Raw genomic sequence first — 16,441 nt, 5'->3', positions numbered from 1 at the left:
TACATAAGCAAAGCAACATTTTTCACCGCTGGCATTCACAGGATGCAGAAATGGTAAAATGTGAAAAAACCCCAAACATTTAGACTTTGAAATTATATTTTAGTTTTTATATCTTTTTGTGTTTTAGGGCTGGGCTAAGGTGAAAGGGGCAAGTTTCTACAATTGCCTGAACTGACAGTTTCTTTTGTTTTGCAGCAGAAACGAAATGTATTTTTTAATTTTCATTGTTGCAGAAATTTGTAGCCACAAACCTGTCCAGGCCTAGGGTGCAGCTAGCAAACACTGATACAGTATAATTTTTCTGTGAAAAGAAACCCTGTATCATCCCATTAAAATCAGAGGGTGCTGAGTTTCCATATGGGGCATTCATTGTGTCATTGTCATGGTATCCCTTGGTCTCTTTCCACATATACAAGCAGAGACCTAGGACCCCTACCATAACTTGGTTTTAGTCACTGGCTTCCTCCAAACCTGAATTTAGTACCCAATAGCCCCACTGAGCTGCATTCCAGGTAACAAAAACTTCAGCAGAACAGAAATCCCATTGCCTTTGGAGAAGATAAAAGTCAGAGTTTGTTTCAGCCTGAAAAATGTGAAAAGTTAGACAATGCTTTCTCCTTCCTCTTTCAGATTTTCATGTTGTTTCTCCCTTGAAAATTCTTTCTTTCCTTGAAGTGCATGTTACCCTCAGGTACTTGGGAGTTATTCCCAGGAAGGATGTTCTGTATCACTCCTAGCTCGTGATCTTTCTCATCTGGCTACGGAAGTTTAAAGGGGAGAATGACATTGTTTTGCTCATAAGTACTGCAGTTCTGGGATTTATGACCATCTTAGCTGCTTTTTGTCTCCCCTTGATTCCCTCACTGAGCTCTGGATAGCTTGAATCAAGTGCCCTCTTGTCCTTTTTCTTCAGGCACTGGAGACAGCACACTCTGATGTCACAAGTGAAATTTGAAGGTGGAGTGCTCTTTTCCGTGCTTGTATTTCTTTTACTGAAGGTTGAAATGTTGTAAATTGCTAACATCTGTGTTGTATGCCCTCTGCACATTTATAATCTGATTATTTCTTTCCCCTCAATTCCGGTCATCAGAGTTACTTGGGCAGAAATGGGAGTTTTCAATATGTCTTAAAATACCTCCCCTAAAAGGCAGTTAACCTCAGGTCTGCCTGCTCACCATACAGGGCTGAGGATTGTGCAGATGTTGCTGCTTGCATACTCATTTTGAGCCCATCCCATTAACTGTCTAACAAAGTGGAGAGCAGAATGTATTCAGCAGAGCCATTATGGGAACCACCTTCTTCAGGTCTGTAAATAAGTTACCATTTAGTGTGCAGAGAGTTCGTGCTGGGGGAGACTGAAATAAAGTCCTGCATCTGATCTTATCTTTTGGATTAACTGGGCTTTCATGAGCAGACACTTGCACCCAATTCCCACTTGTCTGTTGGGAGGTGGAGACCAGTCTAAGAGGTTGGCCAAAGGATGATCTGAAGCCCATCAAGTCTGACTGGTATGATCTGGCATAGCTCTGAATTAATGCATGAGGTAAAGAAACAAATATGTGTCTTCAGGTTATCAAACAACTGATGTATTTCACCACAGTTGTGTGACATTTTCCTGAACTGCCCTTGAAAAGCTTTGGGGATCCCTCTGAATGGGAGAGTTGTGAAAATAGCCCATTTAGTTGAATCATTGTTTTTCCTGAGGGACTCATCCGTGCAAATTCCAGGCAACGATAGCAATTTTAAGATTTATGCTTCTTTTGAAAATTTTCTTTTTCATTTAAACTGGAATTCGATTTTGTCCTTTTCACTATAATCCATGAACTAGGTGAGCTGAGCATTGGGAGGAGCACTGTGTCTGCTTGTCTCTGCCATTCTTCCCTACGTGCTGACAGCTGCTGCCCAAGAGGCAGCGCTGAGCTGGCTGGACCCTGCTCCAAACCACTGCAGCTGCTCTCCCCTCACCTTTTCATGCCAGTGGGACCTGCCTTTGCTGGCTCATAAAAAAAGCCTCATAAAATATTACTGTGGTGCCGTGGTCTGTGTCACAGCAGAGCCCCGTGCAGCCAGGCATTGTGGAACAAGCTTGGTCCGAGGGGCAGCCCTGGCCAGCTGTTAACCTTGCAGCCGCTGGCACTGGGGAAAAGCTTTTGCCTTCAAGAAGCTGGTGGCAAAATTTGGCACTAATGGAGCTCTTTGATTTATAAGCCCCATAGAATGCCAGAGGCAGAATTTCCCATGTAAATCATCTGTCTGTTGTGTTTACAGGGCTTGTTAGAAGACACAGATTGAAGGGCTGTGCTCCCTCCCAGAGCAACTGTGTTGCATGGGAAATGCAAGTGCTTTGTTTTCTGCACTTGTTTGTCATTTTGGTCCTGGGAATTAATCCTTATCAACAACAAGTTGTAATAGAGGCCATTTCTCAAGAGGACTTCTGCCATTCTCACCAATAGGTTTACTGTTAATCAATATTTGAACCTCCAGGGCTGTGAAATCTGGTACTGCCTCCTACTTTCATCTCCTTTAATGGATGGATTTTTTTCTGTGTCCGCTGTGGATCTTAAGTTTTCCAGTGGCAATTGGTATTATTCAATCAATGGTCTACAGCCCACAGGTGGTCCATAAAGTATCAAAAGGTGATCTGTATAGCCGTGGGAGTTGGAAAGGAAAATCAAAGCAATCCTGAAGGCACACACACAGTGATGTCCCGTCGGTAGCAGCAAGCAGGGATGTGCCAGCAGCACACAGAACCATCTCGTAGGCACAGATCAATGGGTACAGCTTTGCCTGTGGATTTCCTTTCTCTAAAAGGGTCATTAGCTCTTTGCTTATTAGAGGAGCTTGAGAAAAAGTGCTGTAAGGGCGGTATTGGACCTCTGAATAATTTATTTTTACCAGTGTGGCTCTTTCGGTGTGGGAGGGATGTTTTTACATAGTTGCCCATCAGGTTTGGAGTGAACTAACTGATCTGGAGGCTGGATGTGAATAATTCTGGCTCTTGCTTGATGTGTTGAGGGAAGATCCCTAGCAGAGATGCCAGTGGGTAGGCAGCGAGATCAGCTTGCAGTGGGTGTGGTACAGCTGTGAATCTTCTCCCTGGCAAAACCACAACCTCCTTGATGGCACAGAGAGTCCCTAAAGTTTGCTGGACACCCCAGCTTGTTTCACAGTATAAAGGTGTAATTTTTCTTTTGTCTCTTACTTTTCACTTTCACTTTCACTCTAGTCACTGCGTTTTAAGTTTTTCTTTGCAATTGGGAAGACTGGAAACCCTCTGTTCCCCCTTTGTTGTTCTTCTTCTTTCTTTTTTATCTTATTAAAGGTGAAACATTTACATAATCACAGGGCTCCAAGGACATGATACTTTGGAGCAAACAGACAACAACAGTCTCCTTTATGCATCTTATATATCCATAAGTGTCTTACTAAAAATGTAAGGACTGCCACAGCTATGACTGTGAGGCTTAGTCTCTACTGACAGTTTCATTAGTTTCTTGTTCTGAAAAAAACCAAGATTTTTCACTTGAAATATAAGGAAAAAAAATCTAGGAAAGACTGTCTGCTGGAATTTGAAATTGGCTCCTATGTGAAAAGCAGTATGAGTAAGATCAGGACATATAGAACTACTGATTGTTCCACTCCTCAAAACATATCTGCTGTATTTGGTTAACTTTGAATTAACATCAACAAGAATCTCCATTAAAAAACAATATAGCTTATTTTATGAGAGGTTAGTTAACTGTCCTATCATACTTGTAGAAAACAAGATCTTGTGCATAAAAAGTTCAGAGCTAGAGGTATAGGAAAAGCAAAGCTTTGAGGACAACTGGGATAACCAAATTTTTCCCCTTTTCAGCCTCATAAGCTCCTAATATAAATAATTTTACAATCTCTAATGGATTAACCCCAACCATTACCTGAGCCCCACAGAGCTGCTCACTTTCCTTCTGTGGGATGGGGGAGATGATTGGAAGATAAAACATGACAAAACTCATGGGTTGAGATAAAGACAATTTAATGAGTGAAGCAAAAGCCAACCACACTTTTGCAAGCAGAACAATTCTCCACTTCCCGTGGGCAGGAAGGCGTTCAGCCCTTCCCAGGACAGCCAGGCTCCATCGCATGTAATTATGACTTGGGAATGCAAATTCCATCACTCTGAACCATCCCTCTGTCCTTCCCCCAGCTCTGTGTGCTGAGCACAGTGCTGCCAGTGGGATGGGATATCCCTGTGGTCAGCTGGGGTGACCCCTCCAGGCTCCTCCCTGGTGGGATGAGGAGCAGAAGAGTCCCTGACTCTGTGCAAGCACTGCTTGGCGATAACTAAATCATCTCTGTATTATCAATGCTGTCTCCAGCACAAATCCAAAACACAGCCCCATACAAACTACTGTGAGGAAAATTAACTACACTTCAGCTAAAACCAGCACATGATCACATGTTTTGAATGGTGTTTTTTTAAGGAGGTAACTGGGATTGTGAGAGATCATTTCAGTAACGTTGTTCATCTTCAGATGCAGGCAATAACAGCAATGAAATGCAAAGAATGTTTTAGGAAGGGAGATATATGTGGTCTTTTGCATTCATGATTGGGTGGAAAATAAGGCCTATTTAGGCCTATATAGAAGAGAATTTCCCCAAGTTACAGTTTTTGAGGTGAAATGAAATAAACAAGGTATGGTTTCAAAGGATTGTGCCTTATAAATGTTCCAGAATATTGTTTATTTAATATAGTTCTAATAAATCAATTGAATGCTGAGTTTAGTAAAACAAGAATACACTGGATTTGAGGTTTTACATCATCTATAATAACATTTGGAAAAATGTTGGAATGCTTGTATTTGAGGAAAAACAAATGAGTGGAGATGAGCCCCTAATCTCTTTAGCACATCCTTGAACCATCAAAATGAATTGTAGGTCTCCTTTAATGGGTTTATTCCAATTTTGATCACAATTACATTGTGTACGTGAATGGTGCCAATTTTTGAACTGTGGAAGCATTTTAAACTGGTACAACTTTTTGTGATGAAATTTTATGCTTACAAAATGCAGGACCTCTTTTACAAATATGGCTCCCCTCTGAGATTATGTTTTTGTGTGTTCTCTCTTTGCTTTTCATGTTTTACAAAACTGTTAGCTTCAAATTTCAATCCTAGCTGAATTACTGAAATGTTCTGAGGATTGCAGGAAGTCTGTGATATTCCTGCGCCAATATTACAGATAAGGGTGTAAAGATGAATTGAAAATGCTTCAGGCAGGAATACAGCCTTGAAGTTTTTCTGAAGGTTTGTCTTTGAAATCCCTCGGTCATTCTTCATCCATGAGAGAATTTTCTCTTGCTAAGTTATAATTGTGACTAGGGCCATTAATTTTGGCTTGCTGTTGCAGGCAATTAATTAAATAGGTAAGGAAAGAAATTAAATTATTATGTTTGCATGCTTTAACTCTCTTGGGTGCAAACACAGTCAAAATGCTGATTCTCCGGTGTACTTAGGCTTTTATCTCCGCCTGTTCCTTGCTTGAGCTTTCTGTTGGTATCTCAAAGTCCTGTTCTTCCCAGACTCTCAAGAACTTTAGTGGCTTGTGTCTATCATTTAGTGCTTCCATGAGTGCACCAAAGGCTAAATCAAGCCCGATCTTTCACTGTGCTGACAGGACTCTCACTATTTTAGGGGTTGATGGAGTATTACAATGCATGGGAATAGTCTGGCTTAGGAGAAATTGTGCAGCATCTTCAGTATCATCCCTATCTACAAGCTGCTTTTGTGACTCTGTGTATACATCCCCACTCTGCTGCGGTGCTGCTGTCTCCCTTGTTTCCCTTCATAAGAGATGCAGCAGTTAGCAGAAAACTTGACAATCAATTCAAATAATTTTACGTAATTTTTGAGACTAAGAATCGTGAAGAGGGGTGACAGTTCACAGCCTTTGTTCAGAGTGCTGCATTCGCCTCTTGTTGCTTAATGCCTCACCCAGGTTTTTTTGTCCTTCCAGGTTTTCACAGGGAACAGCAATGCTGACAGTGTGGTTCACCACAAACTGCTGCACTCGGTGAAAGCTCGATTCTTGCGCTTCATCCCCCTGAGGTGGAACGTTGGTGGGCGGATAGGACTGAGAGTTGAGGTCTTTGGCTGCTCTTACAGTAAGTGGCTGCATCTTAACCCACATTTTGTAAAAGAGCTTTTACTTGGTTCTGGTGGTGCTGTGGGAAGAGCGCGGTAAAAGTTTTATGAGTTAAAATGTAACATGAAACACTTTGCCATTGTTTATTTTTTCCAGTCGCTGTTCTTGCCTTTCTGCTCAGGGATGTGGTGCCTGTCTCACTCAGCTGGTGAAGCCTCCTCAGGGCTGAGCCCACCACAGAGCAATTTGCTGCTTCTGGGAGAGCCAAGCAGTCACATGCTGCAAAACCTCCTGCCCATTGAAGGTCACAAGGCTAATTGGGAGCTCGATAGGGCTATATTTGCCTTAACAGTTCATTTGTGAGTTTAAGGCCAGTTACCTAGTTGTGAAGTGCTGTGGATTCTGCAGCTCTGGTTGTATTTGGAGCTGATGACTTTATAGCTTCAGAGTGCTGTCTGCTGATTTAATTGCCTTTACACAACAGCTTTTTTGGCCACTCTTAACACGTGATGGTCTTTGATGATATGGTCTGTAGCATTTTGGGCTTTGGAGCAGCTGGTAAATGTTGCTGGTTTGGGGTGTTTTGGTGACAAATCTTGTCGTAGTGCTGCAGATGTATGACCTGTGACTGTGGCAGACTGAATGTAAGACAAAAGGACTGACAGTGCTCCATTGCAGAAAATGGAAGTCCGCTCATGAGGAAATACAAGTCCAATATTTATTTCTCAGGTGACTTTGTGTTCATTTGTGTGACTCGAGATGCTGCTGGAAATGGGGGAGATTTTGTTGTGTAGAGTTCAGGGGATTAACAACATTCTACTGATAAATTTGGGGTGGTGTGACACAAGTGACCATCATGTGACACCGCTGTACTGGTACATTTCCCCATTTAACTTAGGTCCTTATCTGTTCCTTCCAAGCACAGATAATGGGCTGTAGCAGAATAAGCATGAAAACTATTTGGGAGACAACCTAAATTCATCTAAGCTAAATGAAAGAGAAGTTTATTAAACTTTTTGAGTCACATGTTCCTACTGAACAAAGACACAATTTCAGGACTTTCTGGGGCCTTGTCACTGCCCGTGGATCTTAGGACTGCTTCACGTGGTTGCACAGGAAGATTCTTATGGTCTCTGTGTAGGTCTATTACATCCATTCAGCTTCTTCTAGATGCTGTTTGTCCACTTGTACAGGCACTGTTGACTGACCAACAACCACCTGGTCTGGATGTACAGTCATTAGGGCAAGAGACCTTTTCCAGGTATATTAGTGAACATGTAAACTAAAATCTGAAATTCAGAATCAACTGCCTTTGGTGACACAGGTGACATAATTCTGAAATAGCCACCTAATCTGTTTTCAAGAGCTTTCTTCTTCCAGACCTCTTGCAGTGAAGAGTATAGTCCAAACAGTTGCGTGACAAATAAAACTTGAACTTTGGGAAGATTGAAACTTTTGTGGCTGTTTTTTCTTTTTTTGGTGGTAGTCCATGTGATGTACTACATGAACACTACTTTCATGTCAGACTGTGGTTGTGTTTTCTATGATACAAAGATTTCAGAATCACTTGCAGGCTGAGTTGCCTTGTCTTATCATCTAAGTCTTCATCTTTGTCCTGTACCCTGTAGTTGTAGGAAATAAAAGCGCTTGTGCAGAATTAAGGTATGAGATTAAAGCGAGCCAGAAAAGAAATAAAGGGATTCATAAAACTTTTACAGGGTGTTGAAATATTCATTCCATTTATATAAATGTGCCATTCACATTTCTCTCTGGCAAATTGCATGTGCCAAGCAATACCTGTCTACAAGTTGTGCTTATATAGTTTTACTGGCTTGGCTACTCCTAACCCAGACACACCAGCACTGTACAAAAGATGTTTGATCATTTTTAAAATGTCATCTTTAGTGGTATACTGACGGAATATCTGCTGCAGATCCTGAGCTGGTGTACAACTACATAAATGCATTTTGTAAAGTTGATAGCACAGACTCATCCACCGTGTTCAGCTGTAGCATAAGAAATATTAATAATCTGGGAAAAAATTTAAAATTGCAAAGCTTGAGTTTCTAGAGACAGGCTGTTGAACAAGCCAGGAAGGAAACTGAAATAGAAGAACAAGTGTATTGAATGTGCACCATTTTCATGCGTCTCTATGTGCATGAAAGAAGGGGTGGGATGCTGAGAGAAGAAACAACATCAGCTGACACAAATCCATCTGTAAGAGGCATGTATGGCTTCCCTGCTGCCTGTTTAGGTGAATGTGATAGCCTTTGGCAGCAGGAGGCTCTGTTATCTCATTTTTGGTGTATGACCCTCCTATGCAATATTCTCTGCTCGAGAGGCCCCAGGAGCACAATCCTGTTCTAACTTTTGCAAGTGCAGCTTTCATTGATGGCTGTTTAGTAGGGGGCACATGGCAAGCATCAGGTCTTGTAGGTCACCTGCCAGGTGACACTCTGCCAGGACACAGCAGCAAAACATACTGAGGAATTCTGCTGAGTGCACTGGATGCCAAACTGAGTAACTTAGCCTGTGATGGTACTGTGCTGCTGCTGAATGGCACTTGCTGTTGTTCATTGCTTCTGCTAGAAATAATTTACTATGAATTTATTCCTCAAGCCTCCCTGTCAAACAAAAGAGCTTTCATTTTTTGTCTTTTTTTTTTTTAATCATCTTCTCTTTTTCTTTTCACCCTCTATTTGGATGCCAGTTGACATTGTTTCTTTGGAAAAATAAAAAAATGTTTTGAACAGAAAAGCTATTTCAGATTATGAGTGTACCTGATCCTATCCCATACCTATTGAATTTCCTGTGAATAAAGGACTCCAAGGCCATCATATAAGCTGTAATTCACAGATAGCCTGGTAAATGTTTGCTTTCTTCAGAAAGTATATGTTTAAATGAAATTGATTACATTTTTTAAAATTCCTGTAAATATCTCATCTGGTATCCTCAAAATAGGATCTTGAAAATAGGAAGGAGATGATGATCTGAAAACATACATTAATGTTTCCTGTTAAGAAAAGGATTGATGATGAGTTCTATGGAAAGTTCCATGGAGAAATACGTGTAACCCTTGCTATTCCTTTGCAGCAGTGGCTCGAGCAGTGTATTTGTAACAGATAAGCAGAGCTGCAGCAGAGGACATGCTCAGACAAATGGCAAACCAGTTGCTTTTGATGTTGGAGGTGGCAAGGGGCGACAAGTGTATCTTTATACTTGGGAAAAGTCTTGTTAGCTTAGCACAAGAAAAAAGAAAATTACTGGTACAATTGCTTTTATAGGATAAGATTTATAGGTGCATTGAAGATGCTGATCATATTCTATAACTGGTTAACAGCCAAAGGTGCATCAGCAGAATTGGGTGTATGTGCAGTTAACAGGCTGGGATACCACAGGAGAAACAATGATAGGGTGTGAGACAGGGTGTCTTGTGAGAGCAGAATTCTTCATTTGCAGTTCAGGACTCTGATTTCTCATATTTTGCTGTCATTGCTTTGGGGAATATGATCTGATATTGTGCCTTTTTATTAAATTATATTTTTGCAGGATTCTTTTTCTCTCTTTTTTTCTCTTTCTTTTTTTTTTTCTTTCTTTTCCCCCACCTTCCTTCATCCTATCCTTTGTCTTCCTATGAGATAGAAAATAACTCATTGCAGAGAACTGCTTAATGTCTGATGGTCCTTGACCAGTCATGTTTGTAATCAAATGCCCAAATTAAATACCTACATGATTGCTTACCCAAATGATTTTTGACAGGGATAAAGCTTCATGGCAGAACAGTCACCTCCAAAGTAGTCATCCACATGCATCCCTTGGGTTGAATGTCTGAGAGAGAGGTGGGCATGGCTTTGGAGTCATTCCGGGCAGTGAGCTGTGAGTGGCCAGGGGACACATCTGTTCAGACCAGGAGCTGTCCTCTTCCCTTCTGCCAGGAGTTAAAGATTCCGTTCATTGGTGCAAGCTCAAGACTGAAAGTTCTTGTCTCACATGGCAACTGTTCCTAGAGTTATTCTTGGTTTAGAATATCTTTGCTAAGTGTTCACGTTTCCCAAAGTCACTAGGAGGAAGGACTTTCTTCTTGAGTATGGCTGTGTATCCTCTCTGCTGCTGGGAGCAGATTGCTGCACGAGCAGGCTCTGTGCTCTCATACTGCTGCCAGCCTGTCAACAGCCTTGTTGATGAGGACAGTGTAGAGAAGAGCCCAGAATGAGTAAAGTCTGTCTTCAGGGAGTGTAAGAACACCAGCAGGCAGTGCAGGATGAAATCACATGTTGTGTTTTAGTCTGTTATTACTACAGATTTTCTGAGACTTGAAACATTTTGGATCCTCGTTCTCTTGCTGGAAGAGGGTTATGGACATACATGGACTACATAAGCACTAAGCAAACACCAAGCAGGTTTTCTGGAGTGGCTGTTTTTAACAGGAACCAACGATTTGTTGTCATGCAAACTGCCACTAATGACTTTTGGCTGCCAGTGTTAGCATTTATTTGACATATTCTCGTTTCATTCAGGGCTATTTATTGGCCAATGTGCTCACAACTGATAATTAGTGGAGCAGAGCTTTTCAGAAACAAGTTTTCCTTTGTGATATGCTCTGTAAATGTCAGCAGTAGAGCTCTTCAAGAAATCATGTAATGCTGTGGCTTAATGGAGAGTTAAGAACAAGAACTGAAGTGTGAATTTAGACTGGCTAGAGCCTTGGATCTTAGGAATAAGATTTAAAAAGGGCCACTTTTTGAGCAGCATTGAATCAGTGTCCTTGCTTCTGCAGTACCTTTGGTTTTAAGAGCTAGGAGAAAAATCAACTTTAGTTGCAAAATGCTCTGGAAATCAAAGACTGTAAATTCTTTATAAGCTATTTCCTATTTGCTGCCTGTGTTGAAGTGAAACCATTTTTATAAGACACTTGTGATTTACTTTAACCAAATTGTAGTATTTAATGTAGTTAGGGGAAATTCACAAGAACTAAACTACCAATTTAACTCCCTTTATAGAAACTGGCAGTCAAGGTGTCAATAGAGAGAAGTCAGCAATTCTGAAGAAGCTGTTTCATAACACCTAATTCAGAAGTTAAAAACAGATGGCAGGAATACTTTCGTATTTGTGATAATTTCTAAACTAGCAACTGTTCCACAAATGCAGGGAAACAGCCTGTTATAATTCTGACATCACAGATAAGAAGTTGGTCTTAGTTTATTCAAGAGTGAATTTTCCCAGGACTGAGTTTCTTTGTAGTTTTAGTCTCATAAAAAAATCAGTTGCCTTGTGATTTGGCATTAAGTTGGCTATGGAGTTACAGAATTTTGCATCAAATTGAAATGTTGTGCTCCCTGCAAGTTTGTAAGTGTGCCATCAAACTCCTGTAGAAACTGTCATACTGATAGGCAGAAATTTTCATGATAGTTTCCATGGTAACAAATCGTTAACAGCTGTTTTATTTTCTGAGCTTTTAATAGTAGTTAATTGCAGACCTCTTTAATTTTTTCACTAAAAAAAAAAAAAAGAGAGAGAAAAGAAAGGTTAAAACCTTCTCCCCCAGCTCTTATTATTTTTGGTTTTTAAAAAGGAGCAGATGAAACTAGTGTAAATGCTTAAAAGGATAAAAGAGCTCTCAATGGAGTTTAGGTGACTTAAATTACTGACTTGAATCACTATACATTTGCTGACTGGAAGTCTTGACTATATGAACCTCTCAGTTATTTTTCAGAAGAAAATAGAAAACTGATAGCTTTGGTTTATCATTGAAATGTATGGTTTGCAAAGAGAGAGTCTACGTTCTTTCTTCTTGGGCACAAGGAATGTGTTACTTGGTTTTGTGCCTGTGCCTCAGTAGTTGTGTAGTTTAGTAAACCTCTGTTCAAATTCTTCATTGTCTGGTATTCTTAATTTTTAATGTTTTTCTAAACAACAGAAAATACCAATTGACAAAATTGATACTTTATACATAAATTGTGTCAAATTGCAGTTGGGTAGAAATTGGAATTGAAGTAATGTATGTCAGTCAGATGTTTGTGTACAACATATTAGTTAAAAGTATTTAAAGCTACCTGAAATATTCTGGTTAGGGATCCGTTAAAAATGTTGTTTAAAAATATTTTTTACTTAAAAGACAAGTTTATAAAGCAGAGAGAGTACTTAAGGCTGCTGCTGCTGCCAAAGAAAATATTAATTGCAAGTGAGGAACAGAAAACTTGTTTCCTACCAGAATGATTGGGATTTTAGAGGCTGGCTGAAGGGGAAAATATGTTTCTAATAGGATTTTCAAAGGTGTATAATCAGTTTAGATGCCCAGTTCCCATGAAATTTCTTCAAAAGCTTTTTGAATTGATATTTGACTATCCCTGCCAGCCTAGTCAATTTGCATGCAGAAACATGGCTGCTAAATGCCCATCACAAGCAAGCAGCCAGCCCTCGGAGGCTGAGGGGATCCTTATCAGAATGCAGAGGTGGATGCAGGCATGGCTGACATGCAGGAACAGCTCAACAGACTCCTGTGAAGCTACAAAAGTGGAGTGAGTACTGAAGTGTTCAAAGTAATGAATAACATCCTGAATGCATTTGAGAGGAACAGCAAATGTGGCAAGGGATGTTCTGGAGATATGAATATGATGGGAGGCACCTGTTCTGTTCTCAAAAGTTAAATGAGAGAGAAGTGTTGTGTGAGGAAGGCAAGTGCAGAGGGTTCTGGTTTTATCCTCGTGTTCCCTTTCTCCAGCAGAGGGAGAGGATTGGAAATGGGTGAAATGTGGCTGCCCAAATGACCTGTACATCCTGTGGATGTACACTCAGAACAATACCTGACTCCAAACTGTATTTGAAAAGATCCTGAAAAAAATACAATCCCTCTTCTGATGCTGCCCCTCCTTGCTATTTTGCCATTTTCTTTCTTCCAGAGTCAGATATTGCAGACTTTGATGGCAGAAGTTCACTTCTCTACAGGTTCAATCAGAAGCTTATGAGCACATTCAAAGATGTAGTGTCCTTGAAGTTCAAGAGCATGCAGGGGGATGGAGTCTTATTCCATGGAGAAGGACAGCGTGGAGACTACATAACCTTGGAACTGCAGAAGGGGAAGCTCTCCTTGCACCTCAACCTGGGTAAGGGTAATTAGGATTATGGTTTTGCATATAAATCTATTATTTTTATTAGACAGTATCTGCAAATTCCAGCTGATATCAACAGAACATTCTGTGTGCTGATGTCATGCAGGACATGGTGGCTGTGCTAAGAGACCTTGGCTTCTCTAACTAGTGTTGAGCAAGGCAGAACTGCTCAATGGCTACTTCTTATTCTTCACATAGCTCATTTTTCTTTTTTTTTTTTTTTTGCATGTGTGTGGGATTTTTATATTATTTTTAAGAACAGCGTTCTCAGGAAGTGATCTTTGGACTGCAGGAAAGGCTTATTTTTGGCTTGTGTCTAATTTTTTTCCATTCACTCAGTGATTCAGAGCTGAGCTGAGAATACAGAATTTCAATGATAACATTCTGGTCAAAACATTGTTCACACTGCTGTATGTTTCCTTCCTGAAAACTCTGAATATTCCTTCTTCAATATCTGTAAGGCTATCACTGTACAATCATGTTGGATCAGAGCATCAGAGGAAAGGCTGGCTTATTTTTTTCCCATAGAAGGACGCTTGTTTTTTTCCCTGATGGATACACTGAAGCACTTTGATAATGGTAGAGGCTACTCCAGTAGGAATGATCATACCCCCCCTCTCCCAGCCTTATTGCAAAATCTTCACTGGCTTCATCTGTGGGTGTCCCATGGTACTGGCCTCAGCAGTCTCTGCTGGCTCATGTTTCTCATACTGAGGGGTTTAAGTTGGGCATTTTTCCCCTTGTGCTTAATTATGTTTGTTTTAAAAATCAGTAACTATTTTCCACAGCTGTTGGACTTCATTTTTACATAAGCTCATTAATTGTTGAGTCCCCAGGTTGTGCTTTCTTTCTTTCCTTCTTTCTTTTTCAGCAAAGTTTGGAAATGATAATGCATAATTTTCTGATTTGGAATTTGGGTGTTACTTGAACCAAAAAACTACATCCTGAAGCTCTGAATGGGGGAATCTACCCCATTGAATTGTCCTCTCACAATTTTTTTGTGCTAGGATAAGGATATACTGCAGTTAATTATATTGTGTTACTTCTTCCAGAGGAGATACTGTTGTGAATGTGTATTCTGAGATGAGTTGGGTTTTTTCTTCAGCTGTAGCCCCAAGTGTACAAAATTTTAGCCATTTCAGGTCCTCTTTTTTGCACTCATATGTCATGACAAGGGTTTTAATTACTTCTCTTGAATCTGCTTGCATCTTGCCTGGCAGTTCTGGAGCATGTGTTCTCTCCATTCTGCGGGAATGTAAAAGAGGATACACACTCCCTTTCAGTGAGGCTCTGAAGTGTTCAGACATGTAGCCAGCTGGAAAACAGAAGAGTGCTTGAAATTACTGGGTTAAAATTACCAGCCTAAATATTTTTATGATTTTTGATCTATACTTTTGGAGAGCTAGGCCAGGTTTAAGAATTTTTATGAGCTGATCAAAACACTCTTATTGCTTCACTGACTAGTACCTTTTTTTTTTAAACAATTTTCTTCTTAAAATTCAGAAAGCATGGAGTTGACACTGAAGTGTCAGGAGTGGTCTGGTGATGTGATTAGACAGAAAATTTGGTGTTACCCAAAGGAAGCTCTTAAGCCACCAGGACCAAAAAAGCCTGGCAGAATCAAGGGTACAGACAAAGTAATAACGTCCTGCCTGCTGCAATGTGTGAGTGCAGCATCTGTAACACCTCCTGGTTCATCACAAGGATTTCACAAGGAAAGAATGTGTGTGTGGTGGGGGGGTATACACACATGTATGTGAATGGGACCCAAGGAGTCTAAGGCAGTCTTTGAGAAGGATTTGTTTCCAAGAGCTCTGGCTTGCATCCTGGAGCTCTGCTCTGTGCTTTCCTTGAGTCCCCATGGTCCAGTTAAGAGTCTGGAGGTAACTCTGGTGTCTTGTGCCTCTCTGTGCCACTCCAGGGGACTCCAACCTGCACTTCAGTAACAGCCACACCTCTGTTACCTTGGGCAGCCTCCTGGATGACCAGCACTGGCACTCAGTTCTCATAGAACGCTTCAACAAGCAAGTGAACTTCACAGTGGACAAGCACACCCAGCACTTCCGAACAAAGGGGGATTCAGATCACTTGGATATTGATTATGAGGTGCGTGAAGCCCTTTAGGTTTTAAATTGTGAGTCGAGGTATGAATTGCTATAAAGTGAATATGATGGAAAGCAACCACCCTATGAGCTGTTTTTTTCCAGCAAAGATCATTATTTAATATTTCCTTCCTAGAGACCTCCCTTCATACTTTAGCAGCATAAACTATGTCAGTGTAACCCCATAAATGCCAGCATCAGAAACTGGCAAATCTCTCTGCAAATAGGCATTGCATTATGTTTGTACTGAAAAGTATGGCAGACTTTGAATAAATGAGAAGTCATAGCCTGGGTTCTAGTCAAATATTCAGGGAGCAGCTGTGTTCTCATCTCCAATATGATTTTAATGGCATCACTGTGTACCATCCCTGCATTGGATTGAGCATGACTGTGGGGATTCCAGCCTTGAGTTGTCCCTCTATCCAGACACCACTTGCTTGAATTACAGCTCTCCACATAGAGATGAACAGGTGAAAATTATTGTATTCCCACCAGGAGTGAAAGACCTCCAGTATACAAGGAAGTTTTGTGAGGTGGGCATCTGTCTCTTCTCCCAGCTAGCAAATGACAGGATGAGAGGAAATGACCCCAAGTTGTGGCAGAGGAGGTTTAGATTGGATAGCAGGAAAATCTTCCTTACTGAAAGAGTGTTCACACATTGAAATATTCTGCCCTGAGAAGTGGTGGAATCATCATCCCTGGGAGTGTTCCAAAGGTGTATGGAAGTGATACCTGGGGATATGGTCTAGTCATGAACATGAGGGTGCTGGGTTGGACTCAGTGTCAGAGGTTTTATCAATCTTAGTAATTCTGTGATTCTGTGACTCTCACAACCAGCAGCTTGACCCAGTTCTCTTCACATCTGAGCATGTTGCAGAGCATGCTGATCTAGGGAGCCAGAGCAGCTCAGCAGAGGAAATGTCCTGCCTGCCAATAAACCTGAGCCTGCTGTGCTCCTCTGCCAAGGTGTGGCAGAGTGCAGTTTATATCACTCCAGCAGTTCAGTGCTTATGGATGATAGCTGTTTAAAAAGAACCTTAAAGCCCTAAATATCATCATATCTGTACGCAAGGCAGCTCCTCATCTGTTGGCCATCGACGCAAATGT

At 40.9% G+C, this 16,441-nt stretch overlaps 1 protein-coding gene across 3 annotated transcripts in view; it reads left to right on the top strand.

Annotated features, from left to right (window-relative positions):
- The window catches only part of CNTNAP5 (contactin associated protein like 5), a 271,197-nt gene that overhangs the window by 116,902 nt on the left and 137,854 nt on the right, over positions 1-16,441 (top strand). For 2 of the 3 annotated variants that reach the window (XM_030952826.1, XM_030952827.1), the window contains exons 4-6: positions 5,995-6,142; positions 13,023-13,226; positions 15,154-15,338. In XM_030952826.1, coding sequence (XP_030808686.1) covers positions 5,995-6,142; positions 13,023-13,226; positions 15,154-15,338 — 537 coding nt within the window. Of the gene's footprint in view, positions 1-5,994; positions 6,143-13,022; positions 13,227-15,153; positions 15,339-16,441 lie in introns of those variants that run through there. The other variant, XM_030952828.1, reaches the window with a different exon arrangement.

This window comes from Camarhynchus parvulus, chromosome 7 (assembly GCF_901933205.1).
Source record: "Camarhynchus parvulus chromosome 7, STF_HiC, whole genome shotgun sequence".
Classification (NCBI taxonomy): Eukaryota; Metazoa; Chordata; class Aves; order Passeriformes; family Thraupidae; genus Camarhynchus; species Camarhynchus parvulus.
The sequence above is the reverse complement of the archived record's forward strand: the minus strand, read 5'-3'. Positions and strand labels throughout refer to the sequence as shown.